General features: G+C 43.6%; 1 protein-coding gene across 2 annotated transcripts in view; it reads left to right on the top strand.

The window, feature by feature from the left end:
- Positions 1-16,232, top strand: part of LOC126162976 (phospholipase B1, membrane-associated-like) — a 368,462-nt gene that overhangs the window by 63,021 nt on the left and 289,209 nt on the right. For both annotated transcript variants that reach the window (XM_049919827.1, XM_049919836.1), the window contains exon 2: positions 14,353-14,626. In XM_049919827.1, coding sequence (XP_049775784.1) covers positions 14,429-14,626 — 198 coding nt within the window. In that variant the 5' untranslated portion in view covers positions 14,353-14,428. The remainder of the gene's footprint in view (positions 1-14,352; positions 14,627-16,232) is intronic.

The raw sequence follows: 16,232 nt of genomic DNA, 5'->3' as shown, positions 1-16,232 counted from the left end.
ATACAGTAAGATTCCTTAGCCCTAAAGTTTCTGCAACTGCAAGAGTACCTCTTGAAGTTCACATGTGTCAGAGATTGCCCTAAACCAGTGCAACAATCATACAGCATGTAATGGTGTATATGCTTTGTATTATCAACAGATTAGGATACATTACCAGAATATGTATTGAAAGGAAGATGTCAGTAAAGGTAATTTCTTTTATGTCTTATTTTTGGTAATCTCCATTGTGGCGTACTGTTCTAAGCCCACGCTATCGTGTAGGTCTTTCCCAATGTCTCGTGTGAATGAATGAGTATTTCCTGCTACACCTTGTAGCCCGTGCTCGGCAGACAAAACCATGTAAGCTTTGTGTTTGGGACTTTCCATTTATCTGCATACAAAGTAGCCACTGTGAGGTCATGGCTTTCTCTGGGCTTCTCCATAGAGTGATGCAAATACGCACTGGTTGCCGGAAATTGAAGTTGTCGTTAAGAGACAGTGGCGTCAAACGATGAGGACCAATGACCTCGTAGTTTGGTTCCTTCTCCCGCCTCTAAACCAACCAAACAACCATAAAACGATGGAAAAAAATGTAATTTACTGGCATTTAGAAGACTTTCGCTAAATTGACGCAGTTACTTCCTACATCTATTTAGTTATCATGAAATAATACTTTATCGGTGATTTAAACCCGAACTGTATTTTAATGTATATGGTTTCGCTCTTAAAATATTTTGCGTTAGGTGCTGCACGTACCGGTATAATTGTTATGCAGAAAATTAGTTTTCCATGCTAAGTTAAAGTAGACCCGCGATTCAGAGGTTAGCCGGCCGGTGTGGCCGAGCGGTTCTAGGCGCTACAGTCTGGAACCGCGCGACCGCTACGGTCGCAGGTTCGAATCCTGCCTCGGGCATGGACGTGTGTTATGTCCTTAGGTTAGTTAGGTTTAAGTAGTTCTAAGTTCTAGGGGACTGATGACCTTAGAAGTTAAGTCCCATAGTGCTCAGAGCCATTTGATTCAGGAGTTACGTTTTTTTTACAAGTAACGTAAATATGGTGGGTCGCGTGTTCGAACCCAGCCACTACTTAAATTTTAAACAAAAATAACCTCAACAGCGGCTGATGGCTTCCGGCATGAGGAGTCACCCTTGTTATCGGATGGGAAGCTGCTATTCAAAAGTGGAACGATCTGCAATGATCAACGGCATGACGATGCATAATGTATATCCACAAAAAATGTGGCGGGAGAGGACCGCCCAGGGCGAAGTAACCTCGAGATAAAGACTGAACACCCAACGAAAGGGTAACAGACTACTAGTCGGAGAGTAGAATGTCAGTAGAATGTGCCAGAGAAGCCAGAAAATCTGAAAAAAAGTAAATAAAAAGAGTCGGCTAGAAACAGTGGGGATCACTGAAGTGGAAAGATCCGGACTTCAGCTCCGACGAATGAGGGGTAATATCCTGAGCAGAAGAAAATGGTAAATGGGAGAAGCGTTCGTTATAATTACAAAGGTGGGCAGGGATCCCTTCCCTGTGGTTTACAATGGAAGCAAGATTGAAGAAAAATCGAGAACGTACGTAGGATTTGTCGACATGGAAAAAGCGTTCGACAGTGTAAAATCGTGCCAGATGTTAGAAATCCTGGGGAAAATAGGCGTAAGCTATAGGGAGAGACGGGTAATATAGAATATGTACAAGAACTAAGAGGGAATAATAAGAGTGGAAGACCAAGAATGAAGCGCACTGATAAAAAGGGGTTAAGGCAAGGTGGGTTGTATTTTATCCTTACTGTTCAATCTATACAAGGAGGAAGCTGTGATGCAAGTAAATGAAAGGTTCAAGAGTGGGATTAAAATTCATAGTGAAATGACGTTAAGGTTCGTTGATTATATCGATAACCTCAGTGAAAGTGAAGAATTACAGGATCTGCTGAATGGGAGAACAGTGTATAATGAGTACAGGATATGGATTGACAGTAAATCGAACAAAGACAAAAGTAATGAGAAGTACCAGGAATGAGAATAGCAAGGAATTTAACATCATAATTACTGAAACTTCCTGGCAGATTAAAACTGTGTGCCGGACCGAGACTCGAACTCGGGACATTTGCCTTTCGCGTGCAAGTGCTCTACCATCTGAACTACCCAAGCACGACACACTACCCGTCCTCACAGCTTTACGTCCGCCAGTACTTCGTTGGGCCGGTAAGTTTAATCTGCCAGGAAGTCTCGTATCAGCGCACACTGTGCTGCAGAGTGAAAATTTCATTCTGGATCATAATTAGTGATCGCGAAGTAGATGAAATTAAGGAATTCTGCTAATTAGGCAACAAAACAGCGCATGACGGAGGAGCAACGAGAATATAAAAAGCAAACTAGTACCGGTAAAAAGGGCATTCCTGGTCTAGAGATGTCTACTAGTATTAAACAAAAGTCTTAACCTGAGGGGAAGAGCCTGAGAATTTGCACAGAATTGTACGACAGTGAGACATAGACAAGGAAAACCGAAGTAGAAGAAAATAGAAGCATTTCAAACGTTGTGCTACAGACGAATGTTGAAGCTTAGGTGGTCTGATAAGGTAAGGAATGGGGAAGTTCTGCGCAGAATCGGAGAGAAAGGAATATATGGAAAAAACTGGTAAGAAGAAGGGACAAGAATATCTTCCATGATACTAGAGGGAGCTATAGTGGGTAAATATAGTAGAGGAAGACAGAAATTGGGATACATCCAGCAACGAACTGAGGGCGTAGGTCGCAAGTGCTACTCTGAGGTGGAAAGATTAGCACAGGAGAGGAATTCGTGGTGGGCCGCAACAGACCCATCGTAGGACTGATGACACAAAAACAAAAGGCAGAGGGTATGTTACAGCAAGTGTGTTACTGTGAATAGTTCAGAGATAGGATTGTTGTCATCGGAGTCAGCAGCAAATCAATGCTAACCAACGCTAGTTTAGCTAACATGCGAATGTCACAACTAGAAGGTAAAGAGATAAAATATGTGAGGCAACGAACTGGTAATTCGGTTTGTAAATGGATATGACAATCTCATAGTCACGGTTGATTTAAAAGCGTTAGTGAGGGAAGGACAGAAGACAAAGATAATGGAGAATATAGGTTTGATAATAGGAATGAAAGAGGAGAAAGGCTAATTGAGTACTGCAATAAGTTTCAGCTGCTAATAGCGAATACACTTTTCCAAAGTCACGACAAGAGGAGATATATTTGGTAAAGGCCAGGAGATATGCGAAGACGCCATCTGGACTTCTTTATGCCTTTAGAGATTCCGAACTCAAATATTGGTTTTAAAGAGTTACCCAGGAGCTCGGATCACAATTTAGTAATGAAAAACCGAGGGTTAAGAGAGTTGCCCAAGTCAACCAATGTGGAGAAAAGCGGGACATTGAAATAATGAGGCATGTTTAAATCTATTTGAAGTTCTCTGAGTCCGTAGCTAATGCTATATTAAATATTGCAATAGGGAGTTCTGTTGAAGTGGTAAGATATTCCTACAAAAGTCAATCCCAGAAGTTGGACAGACAAACATAGTTTCAAGTAGAGATGGGGGATCCGCTCCTGAACTGATTCATAGAGTTGAAACTTTCAAAGCAGTGAGCAATCAATGATTCAGAAAAAAGAACGGTAGCTCCAGACGTTTCCCACAGCAGAGAGAGAGAGAGAGAGAGAGAGAGAGAGAGAGAGAGATGGAGCATATCAGCGGGGCCTCTGCGGGTCAGAGCACACTGCACGCCACACAACACAGCCAGCGCCGGCCTCTGCCCTGCTTCTACCTTGGCTGCCTGCATTGTGCAGTGCCCCATTGGATTTTGTGTTTCACATATGCCGTGCGGTCTCTGTGGTTCCTCTGCCGCGTGCAGTGTCTGGCGCAGCTTAACTTAGCAACGCACTCTGTCGGCGATCGTTTCAGTCGCACGTCCTGCCCTCTGGCCAGTTGATGTGAGCAACAGGACAGAGAGCCTCCTAGCAGAGAACATAAGAACTACTTGCAACAACCTGCTCGCAAGAGAACGGACGATTTGTCTCGGAGCGGGTGACTGGTGGCCGTTCACCGCTCCCCCCACCCTCGGAACTCACCCGCTCAACGCTCACCCCACCATTCTTGACTCTAGCCAGAGCGTTGAGCAAAGCAACTCAGGTGTCACTCTGGTCTCTGTGGTCTTAGCTCACGCAGTAATACAGCTCGCGGCTCGACCTGCTTGACTCAGCGCCTCTGCATTGGAGTTTGTCTCTACTGGATATTGTTCTTCGTAGTAATACCGCTATGTATATTACATAATTATGTTATGTATACATCATTTGTTTTTATTTTATTTTTATTTGTTTAAACTGATCAGATTAGGTCCCTGACGACTCCTCTTACTATAGAATTTTTATTATGGACACTCGAATTTACGCTTTAATTACGAGCAAACCGATAAACGTATCACAAAATGTGATACACCAATATTTTCCTTGTTTTATTCTGTGTAAGGCTATATGCAGCACTTTAGTCTTACAGTCAAATTTATATATTTTGTTTTCTTATTCTGGTTCGGATTTTGCGATTTTAGGCGTCTTCGGAAGGAAACGTTCACTTTAAAAATATATGGCTTGCGATGCATTTGTACGAGGTTAATGAAATTTTAATACATTGTAGCCAAATATATTGTTAATGTAAATCTCAAGTTACAACATTTTCCGATCACCCAAAAAACCACGATAGTGCAAAATAAATCAATAATCAAAAACTTTGTCATATCGTGGAAATTTCAATAAACAATACAAAATTCTTACTCATTATCTGTGTTACTTCAAAATAGGATCAAATAAGATCAAAATACACGTATAGTACTGGAATAAACCAAGTTTAAAGGGCTATGTGCCTTCCATTTATTTTCTATTGTGGATGAGTGGTGAGTCATGAAAAAGAGCTAGTTTATTTCAGGGAGTGAACAGATCTGATCCGATCTCTGAAAAGAACAGTTTGGGCCATCTCTAGTTTCAAGGAATATAACTGCTAAGGAATTTTGTGTAACAGAGGAAACACCAGTTCCAGAGGGTGTCCATCGTCACCAGTGCGTGCACACGTATTTGACTTTGGGGAACCTCCATGTTACGATTTAACACCGTATGTCCTGGTATGGTATGTGGTGTCCAAGAATTAGTCAGGCTGCCAGGAACTGTGTCTGCTTCACTTTGGCACTTCCGGCGCTTACTCCCGTCACTGACAGTGCATGCCGTGTTGGCTGCAGGGGTGACATTGCTAACTATACAGTGCTCTGCTCACTAGCAGCAACCATGTCGTTGACGCCTCTCATACGCTGCAGTCCTACCGCTTTATTAAAATGGATAAAGATTGTTGTACACAGGGATGTTTCCTTAACAACTTGTGAAACGTTTCCAGTCAACAGTGTCCCTAAACCCTACGTCCAGGCTAGGAAGCGTCTCCTTATTATGACCTACGAACAGGCGATTCCTCCATCGCCTTCGGGACACGACCCGACCGCATATAATATTACTCTCAATTGTAAACCCCATTGCAGCTGTCTCTAATTTTGAGTACAGAAAAATCTCGCTAAAATGCGAAATTTCAGCTAAATATGCAAAAGAAACTATCTCTGCAAAAAAAGGGCAAGTAAAGCTGAGGCTATACTGGAAACGTATTCAACCGTTACAGAGACTAGAGCAGCTACTTTTAAAGGGAAAGTAGAAGACGAAGACTTTAAAGCTAATTGGAACAGTGTACTTATGAAAGCAGAACATGGAGATGCTGGAGAAGAAGCAGAAAAGGATAATAATAATTATGATGAGAAATATTGGTATTCTAGTGATGATAATGAAGATGAAGGTAACAATGAAGAAGAAAACAACGAAGAAGAACGAGAGAACGACTATGACAAAGAATACGACATTCAAAACTGCAAGACTGCCTCAGGTGAATCGACAGCAAGTCTCTAGTACGCGTATATCCGCTGAATTGGTGGAGCGATTAATTTCTAATAGCTTTTAAAGTGATCGGCAATAATTCATGTGATAATGAAATAAAATCTAATGAAGAGGAAGTTTGAGGAGCACTGATCATTGCCTGAAGTTTACAATGCAGGAAGTAAAGTGAAAGAATTGCACAATGGTAGGTTGCAAAAAGAACACTAAATCTTAAATAAGGAAATCAAGTGCTTAAGTGAATAATGATGAATTTACTCCATTGGCCGGATGCTTCCTGAATTTCTTATTCAATTAAAACTAGGTAAGATAAAGATACTGGAGGAAACCTGTCTTAACAGCACCGTCTTCCAAGAGATTTTTGTTGGACAAACGCAGTTTGACGTATCAACAAAAAGTCTGCTTGTGGTAGGCATTTTGATCATTTAGCTACGCCAAATGTGTTATAAGTATGGAAATGTGTATGGATGAATGGTGAACTAGCCGAAACTCCTTTTTGTGAGCATAAGATGTTGTTAGTGCGATTGTCATTCGAATGACTTTGTTTATTCCACAAACTCTCATCAAGTGAACTTGAAGCTGCAAGCCAGATCAGTGGTAATGCTCATGGGTGTTTTACAATGTAACAAAACTAATTTTTAAGTATTTTGATGAATTTAATGTGTGGTACCAAAATCGAACTATGTTCATCTACTAACCTGTGATTTATTTCAGTAGGTTCAATAAGCCAAACCATGTGTATTTTAATAAGCCATACCGGTAATTTAGACGTGTAAATGTTTAATATGAGATTCCATTGTGCTTGAAAAGTGTGGTACAGGTATGAAACTTTGGTGATCAACAAATGCTACTTAATGTACAACTTCATTTGTGTGGACATAGTGTCCGTAGTTGCTTTACTACGGACACTATGACCACACAAATGAAGAAATTATTGTCGCCTTGTCAGCTCTAGAATTATAACTTTTTCAGCTGTGCCAATATGCGAGCCGTGTGTATTTATTTCAAATGTTATAGAATCGTTAATGTATGACAACAGTGCCACGTGTATTTCGTGCTCAAAATCGCACATTTTTGAGAAATAATACTATTTATCTTTAGTTGCGAAGTTTTAATTTTTATTCACAATGTGAGATCTGTAATTATATTTGCATATTATGATAAGCATACTACATGTGTTTTGTACTTGATAAATGATATTATTTTGTTGTCAAAGACTTCTTTCGAGATATCGACTTTTCATATCTGTCTTGTTGCGTCATTGATTTTGGCAACGTTTCATCACCGTCTTGTCCCAGCACCTCCTCTAGTCATATTGTGTTGAATATTAATATATCAGAAGTTCACCTAATGTATTATGCTAATATGGTGTTTGTCATACATTACATTAAAGTAAAACAGTCAGTACACCTTCTCCATTCCTTCCTAAAACTGTTTTTTTTTTCAGTTCGTTTGTCTTTTGGCTACATTGTCTTTCAGTGTGTGTTTCACATCATGTATTTTGATTAGATTTTGGCGTTATTTAGTAGCTGATTATAGAAAATATAGTGTGCAAACGTTCTAGAAAGCCTTAGTATCTTAGTTCAGATTGGTAAAGAGTGCAACATTTCTCAGAAGTTCGTATTATACTTAGCGTCTATTATGCCAGGTTCAAATCCATATAAAAAGCCGTATTAGGCCGTTAATCACATTGATTACATTTTCTGATGTAGGATATGATGCATATCTTCGCCTCTCCCTTCCCAAAAATGGTGCTCGCTAAGCGTAAGCGTTACTGAAAAAATGTGACAGGTTTGTTCTATGAACTACGAATAACACAGATGGAAATGACAAAATCTTTAAGTATTTGACACCTGGAGATACCAGTGCAACACTTAACAAGCATCATAGAACAATTTAGATGCGGAAAATATTTTGTTTGGGGGCAAGATATTGTGATACTTGACGTAAACATCGCATTTTTTTGTGTTGCTACCTTCTGTTGCATACATTTTGGACGTGGAAAGTACATTGTTATACAAAACAAGCAGCATACAACAATTGTGATAGGAAAAAAATTACTTCAAGGATCTGTTATGACTTTTATTATGTACGGTACATAAATCCAATTTCACACATATGCTGGTGCTGCTTAACCTGTAACTTCACGATATAAGCATTGTGTGTGTGTGTGTGTGTGTGTGTGTGTGTGTGTGTGTGTGTGTGTGTGTGTGTGTTGGGTGGGGGAGGGGTTATGTGACATAAAAAAGATGAAACAAGTGCCCTATAGAAGACCTCCCTGTACTACTTATTCGGAATATCGAAATGCCCCCCCCCCACACCCAATTCCATTTTCATATGTAGACTATCGTACTCTGACGTACCTGCCACCCCACGGAATCTGAGCTTTTCATAGCCTTTCACGGCATAATGAAGAACATTTCTGTAGGTGTAATTTCCTATGCATCAAGTTATTCTTTTTGCTATCTGCGTGTTTAAAACAATAACGTCAGCCAAAGGTACAGCAGCGTAACTTTACCATTTCACTTATGATTCATTTAAAACGTACTCCAGTCTTGAATATTGACTAAACTTTCCTGAAGCCACGTTACGCACCATCTACGTGATTGTTGTTATTCTCAGAGGTATATTCTACAGATGGTGTGAATCAGTTTATCAGTAGGTTTGTTTCTGCCTGCAGGTTAACATTAATTATTCCGTCAGTAATAACTCAGAAAGAAAAGACTACGCACAGATATTATTGTCTAGCAAGTACTAGAATATAGAAAGTTGCATTTTGACCCTTTATCATTTACTTCGATTCCAGCACAAATTTTCAGATACTATGTCCGACAAAAAGACACCATAAGACGTGGTCGGATGTCAACGTGACTATTCACGTACACATCGTCAGCAGGTGAGTGTTTAGAGTTGCAGTTCTCCGTGACAGATAGAACAGCCACTAGAGGGAATTAGTGTTGGTCACGTATAATCTTGTTACCTGACTTGGTAGGGCTTATAAGGGGAGTAAACACCATCGTATGTTGAGTGATCACTGCGAAGGATATGGAGGTGCTGTGTAACAGTCCGAGATAGCATTATCAACAGCTCACAGAATTCAAAAGGTGTCACGTTATGGGTGTCGGGCTTGGCGAATAGAGGAATATCGAGATCTGTGGGGTATCTGGATATGACAATGGCCCGATATCGGATCCATGAGAATGTGACAGCAGGCATACTCGTCAAACTTCCAGTTGATCTTGTATAAGTACTACGAGCGGGGTTCACCGTATTGCACACCAGGCACATCACAGCCCCATCACGTCTCCACCTGCAATCCGAGACTCCCTACAACATTCCGTGTCATCTTGCACGATGGGTCAGAGACCCGCAGCAACCAGAGTAGGGAATTACCGTCCGCACAAAGTCTTCCGTTAACAGTACAACACAAACGGTTGCATCTGCATCAGTACATGACCGCGAAGCAAGGAGCGCTGACAAATGGAGCTGCTTTGTGTCCAGCGATAAATCATGATTCTGCACTACCCTAGAAGATCATCGCCAGCGAGTATGGCAGCGACTTAGGGAGAGGTCCCATCCTCTTAATATTCTCAAGGGCATAATGATGTTACTGGTTGCGTTATGTAACACGTGTCTCTATGAACTGTCTGATGTTGAGATAGTCCCGTGGCCAGCGAGATCTCCAGGTATGTCCCAATAGAACACGTGTGGGACCAGCTCGGACGTCAACTTCGCCACAAGATATCACGGACCAGTCATAACGGTTTTGGCCGTACGAAAGGATACAGTAGCTCCAGGACACCCAAAAGAATGCATGCATTCAGGCCAGTAGAGATGCCACGTCACACTGATAAATAGAGTAATAGTGTCCATTTCTTTGTAAATTTAACTCTATATTACACTCACCGAAGTAACATGAGATAATACCCTCCGAACCCAAGAGGTTTGCTCCAATGATAGTGACCGGGCCAAATATCTCACGAAATAAGCATCAAAGGAAAAAACTATAAAGAACGAAACTTGTCTAGCTTGAAGAGGGGAAACAAGATGGCGCTATGGGTGGCCCCCTAGATGGCGCTGCCATAGGTCAAACGGATATCAACTGCGTTTCTTAAAAATAGGAACCCCCATTTCTTATTACATATTCGTGTAGCACGTAAAGAAATATGAATGTTTTAGTGGGACCACTTTTTTCGCTTTGTGATAGATAGCGCTGTAATAGCCACAAACGTATAATTGCGTGGTATCACGTAACATTCTGCCAGTGCGTATGGTATTTGGTTCGTGATGCATTACCCGTGTTAAAATGGACCGTTTACCAATTGCGGAAAAGGTCGATATCGTGTTGATGTAGGGCTATTGTGATCAAAATGCCCAACGGGTGTGTGCTATGTATGCTGCTCGGTATTCTGGACGACATCATCCAAGTGTCCGGACCGTTCGCCGGATGGTCACGTTATTTAAGGAAACAGGAAGTATTCAGCCACATTTGAAACGTCAAAGACGACCTGCAACAAATGATGATGCCCATGTAGGTGTTTTAGCTGCTGTCGCGGCTAATCCGCACATCAGTAGCAGGCAAATTGCGTGAGAATCGGTAATCTCAAAAACGTCGGTGTTGACAGTGCTACATCAACATCGATTGCACCCGTACCATATTTCTATGCACCAGGAATTGCATGGCACTGGGCACAAGAGAAATTACGGGACGATGACAGATGTTTTACACGCGTTCTAGTTAGCGACGAAGCGTCATTCACTAACAGCGGCAACGTAAACCGGCATAATATGCACTATTGGGCAACGGAAAATCCACGATGGCTGCGACAAGTGGAACATCAGCGACCTTGGCGGTTTAATGTACGGTGCGGCATTATGGGAGGACGGATAATTGGCCCCCATTTTATCGATGGCAGTCTAAATGGTGGATTGTATGCTGATTTGCTACGTAATGTTCTACCGACGTTACTACAAGATGTTTCACTGCACGGCAGAATGGCGATGTACTTCCAACATGATGGATGTGCGGCACATAGTTCGCGTGCGGTTGAAGCGGTACTGAATACATATTTCATGACAGGTGGATTGTTCGTCGAAGCACCATACCATGGCCCGGACGTTCACCGGATCTGATGTCCCCGTATTTCTTTCTGTGGGGAAAGTTGAAGGATATTTGCTATCGTGATCCACCGACAACGCCTGACAACATGCGTCAGTGCATTGTCAATGCATATGCGAACATTACGGAAGGCTAACTACTCGCTGTTGAGAGGAATGTCGTTACACGTATTGCCAAATGCATTGAGTTTGACGGACATCATTTTGAGCATTTATTGCGTTAATGTGGTATTTACAGGTAACGACTCTGTAACAGCGTGCGTTCTCAGAAATGATAAGTTCACAATGGTACGTGTATCACATTGGAACAACCGAAATAAAACGTTCAAACGTACCTACGTTCTGTATTTTAATTTAAAAAACCTACCTGTTACCATCTGTTCGTCTAAAATTGTGAGCCATATGTTTGTGACTATTACAGCGCCATCCATCACAAAGCGAAAAAAGTGGTCCAACTAAAACATTCATATTTCTTTACGTACTACGCGAATATGTAATAAAAAATGGGGATTCCTGTTTAAAAAGACGCATTTGATATACGTTTGACCTATGGCAGCGCCATCTAGGGGGCCAAATATAGCACAATCTGGTTTCCCCCTTCAAGCTAGACAAGTGTCGTTCTTTGTAATTTTTCCGTTTGACGCTTATTTCGTGAAATATTTGGCCCGGTCACGATCAGTGGACCCCCCTGTGATATATATATGACACACCACGAAGGAATTATGTGAAATCGAAAAATTCGATGATTTATTCATGTGAAAGAGCTTCACAAATTGAGCAAGTCAATAATGCGTTGGTGCACCTCTACCCCTACTGCAAGCAGTTATTCTGTTCGGCCTTCATTGACAGAGTTGTAGGATGTCCTCCTGAGGGATATCGTGTTAAAGTTTGTCCAATTGGTACACCAGATTGTCAAACTCCCAAGCTGGTTGGAGGGCCCTGTCTACAATGTTCCAATGTTCTCAACTAGAGAAACATCCGGCCCACTTGCTGACCAAGGTAGGACTTGGCAAGTATGAAGACACACAGTAGAACCTCTCGCTGTGTGCGGGCGGGCAGTATCTTGCTTAAATGTATGCCCAAGATAGCTTGCCATGAAGGGCAACAAAACGGAGCGTACAATATCGTCAACGTACCGTCGTGCTGTAGGGTGTCACGTGTGACAACCGAAGGGGTTGTGCTACGAAATTAAATGGCAGCCGACAACATCTCTCCTAGGTGTCCGGCCGCGTGGCGGGCAATAGTCAGGCTGCTATACCACCGCTGTCCTACTAGCGCAGAATTGCCTTTAGTGATGAGTCGCACTTCAAACTGAGACCCGTTGGCCAGTTCAGTTTGTGAAGATCTTTCTCTTGAATAAATTATCTATGTTTCTGGAACAGTAATCATTTGGCCGGCCGCGGTGACCGAGCGGTTCTAGTCGGTTCAGTGCTGGACTACGCGGCTGCTACGGTCGCAGGTTCGAACCCTGCCTCGGGCGTGGATGTGTGTGATGTCCGTAGTTTTAAGCAGTTCTAAGTCTAGGGGACTGATGACCTCCGAAGTCCCATAGCGCCTAGAGCCATTTGAACTATTATGTAATCATTTGTTTGTCTGTACATGTACAAAGTCTACCGATTTCCGTCCCATTTGGATAGTTCATTCGTGGTGCGTCGTTATCTCTTTTATTTTTTGATGTGTTGGCAGAAGAGCCAACACGGTATAGCTAGAGGAGGCCGAAATGCACGCGTTAAAGCTCACGCAGGCTGGCGTGACGTCTGGAAAATGACAAGGAATTATAGTAGCCAAAAATAGTACATAGCTTCTGGAATACTTAACTTTAATCCATAATTGTTGTATATCGCTCTTGATGAGACATAAGTGCAATCTCAATATACACTGGTAATGGCGCCTTGCTAGGTCGTAGCAAATGACGTAGCTGAAGGCTATGCTAACTATCGTCTCGGCAAATGAGAGCGTATTTGTCAGTGTAGCTTCGCTAGCAAAGTCGGCTGTACAACTGGGGCGAGTGCTAGGACGTCTCTCTAGACCTGCCGTGTGGCGGCGCTCGGTCTGCAATCACCGACAGTGGCGACACGCGGGTCCGACGTATACTAGCGGACCGCGGCCGATTTAAAGGCTACCACTTGGCAAGTGTGGTGTCTGGCGGTGACACCACATTTTTTATTTCTCAGTTTTTTACCTATGTTCTGGTGCTTCATTTAAGTGAAGAAGAGCAGTGTATTCTCGCACTACACACTCATAACTAGAGTGTACGAAAGCTAGAACTAGAGGCCTATAAGTGAACAGCTGCTACAATCTCCTTGGCCTATCCTTTGTTATGCCCATCCGGCTTGGATCTCCGCCCCCCCCCCTACCTTTTATAAATCCCTCCAAATACTTGAACGTCATGCTCTCCGCCTCGCCTATCGCATCCGTCTCCCCTCCCCGATGTGGATCCTGTACGATCTCATCCCCTTCCCCCACCTCCTCCTTTTCCTTGAAAGGATACGGCTCCTGTACACCTCCCGCAAACTCGATCCTCCTCACCCACCCGTCTCCCCGATCCTCTCTCACCGCCGCTCGCTGCCGCGCCTGTATTCGCACGTCCCACCCGGTCTCCATCTCTCCACCCTCCTTACCCTCTCCCAAGGTGGCTTCCGCCAGCTCCCCCTCCCTGATGATGCCCTCCTCCCCTCCATCTACCCCTCCTACCAACTTTGATCCTCCCGCCCTCCTCCTGTGCTTGCTCCTCTGGGCACCCTCCCTCCCTTCTCTCCCTTTTCCCTCCCTCCTCCTTTTCTCCCCCCTCCTCACCCGGGCTTCCCCTCCCCTGTCCCTCTCCTCCTGCCCCCATCTCCTCAGCCATTGGCATCCTTTTTCTCCCCTCTCCCCCACCTCACTTTGTTCCCCTCTTGGCAGGTCCCCGGACTCGCACACGCTAAGTGGACATTCGCGCGCCGGAGATCACCGCCATCAGTGTTTCGTGTGTGCCGTCGTGTTTAGTGCTCAGTGTTCACCGTCACACTCCATTGTTCACCAGTGCCATCGTCATCTTCAGTGTTTGTGTGTCGTCTCATCAGTTGGCAGTGTGGATTATCGACGAGTGTGAACGGCTCCGTGTCTGTCTCTATGTGTCTCCTGTTTTATTGCCCATCGTTCTGTAACTTATGTGTCTTCTCACTGTTTTTGCTCCTTGTATATTCTATGGCTGAAGAGCAGCGTAGTGTGCTGCTGACAGCCTGCCTGTTGTACAGGTTTTAAAATAACGATAAAGTAAAAAAAAAAAACTCTCCTTGGAGAGCAGTTGACTGACGCGCTGTTTTATCGTTGGCAGACGGGGAGCAGCGGCCGGCCGGCGGACATGATCGCAGGCGGCGCCCGCCCGCTGGGGCGCAGCAGGTAACGCCGGCATGGCGGCCAGCCGGGCGCGGACGCAGATGCGGGTGCGGGCGAGGCGCCGGACCCCCTACCTCGCCCTCGCGTCGCTCCTGGTGCTGCTGGTGGCTCCAGGCGCTGCCCAGCGGCGGCCGCTCAACGACACACTGGCCATCCTCAGGGGCGACTCGCCCCTTGCCTCCGGCGTTGAAAACTACCTGCAGGTTCCACAGGTGGGTACCGTTCGTCCTAACCCAGTGAAGCTATGTGCTCAATGACTGAATCTACGATTGTCACTCCAAAGGAAATGAACACTATTTTTTTTTAAATCCTTCTTTTACTCTACATGTTTGAAACTTTTGCAGTTTGTAGATACATCCTTTAGGAACAATATTTTCATTAATCAAATTATCCACGGGTGTACTGCCGGTCACCAGGTTGGGACGAAGTAACAGTGGATATGATACGAGCAGCAGGAGAAGTAGGAACCCAGTGGCTATACAGAGTGCTGAGGATGGTGTGGAAGGAGAACAGAATTCCTGAGGATTGGAAGAAAGGAATTATAGTCCCGATCTTCAAGAAAGGGGATAAAAGGAGATGTGAGAACTACAGAGGAATCACCCTGCCATGCCACTGTGGAAAAATCTATGAAAAGATCCTGGAGAAGAGAATAAGAAGCAGTATTGAAAGTAGACTGCAAGAGGAGCAGTACGGTTTCAGCCCGGGAAGATCAATAACGGACCTCATATTTGCGGTAAGGCAACTGCAGGAGAGGCACTATGAGTACGGGAAGGACTTAATCATGGCCTTTTTAGATATTGAGAAGGCGTATGACAGTATCTGTAGGGACGAGCTCTGGGATGTGCTGAACGCAAAAGGGATAGATGAAGAGATAACACGAAAAGTCAGAAAAATGTATGAGGGAAGTGAGAGTTCTGTGAAAGTGGGGAGGGAACGTACTGCATGGTTCAAGCTGGAAAATGGGCTGCGACAGGGAAGTGCACTTTCGCCTTTATTGTTTATTATTGTTGTGGATGAAATCCTACAGCAAGTATCAGATGCAATTGGAGATCATAAAATGAAAGCAGTGCTTTTTGCCGATGACCTGATGTTATGGGGAAATTGCGAGAAGGAGGTGCAAGAGCAGTTAGATGCATGGGAGGCAACGGCAGCACAATATGGAATGCATTTCTCTGCAAAGAAAAGTAAAATAATCGTCACAACAAGGAAGAAGAATAGGCCAAATGTGGATATAACTTGTGGAAGGGAAAAACTACAAGTTGTAGAGAACTTCAAGTACCTGGGAAGCGTGATTGAAAGTAAGGGGGGAAACGCAATGGAAATAAATGAAAGGTGCAGAAAGCAGAGCAGTTCTACAAATGCATTAGGGGGCTTATTTGGAGCAAGGAGGTGCCACAGAAATCCAAGGGAATTATATACCGAACCTACTTTGTCCCCATATTGGCATACGGAAGTGAGATATGGGTAATGCACGAAAGCGACAAAAGTAGAATACAGGCTAGTGAAATGAAGTTCCAGAGGAGCAGGTTGGGTGTAACAAGACGAGACAGATTGCGAAATGTGTATGTGAGGGAAAGACTAAAGGAGGAACCAGTACAGGACAGTCTAATGAATGCCCTTACTACTTAAATCGATTTTGCTGAAAGTCTTAAGTTACATGAAATCAGCCTATTAAAATCTCTGGTGGAGCCCTTCTTCTTAATATTCAGCGGCTGGCTTGCTAGAAAAGATCTTCACATACGTTATTATTGTTAAGCGCTGCATTCAGTTGGGAAAAAATCGATCGTTTTGAACACTTCGTTCAGTTTACGACAGATC

The sequence above is a fragment of the Schistocerca cancellata genome, chromosome 1 (assembly GCF_023864275.1).
Source record: "Schistocerca cancellata isolate TAMUIC-IGC-003103 chromosome 1, iqSchCanc2.1, whole genome shotgun sequence".
In the NCBI taxonomy this organism is placed as follows: Eukaryota; Metazoa; Arthropoda; class Insecta; order Orthoptera; family Acrididae; genus Schistocerca; species Schistocerca cancellata.
The sequence above is the reverse complement of the archived record's forward strand: the minus strand, read 5'-3'. Positions and strand labels throughout refer to the sequence as shown.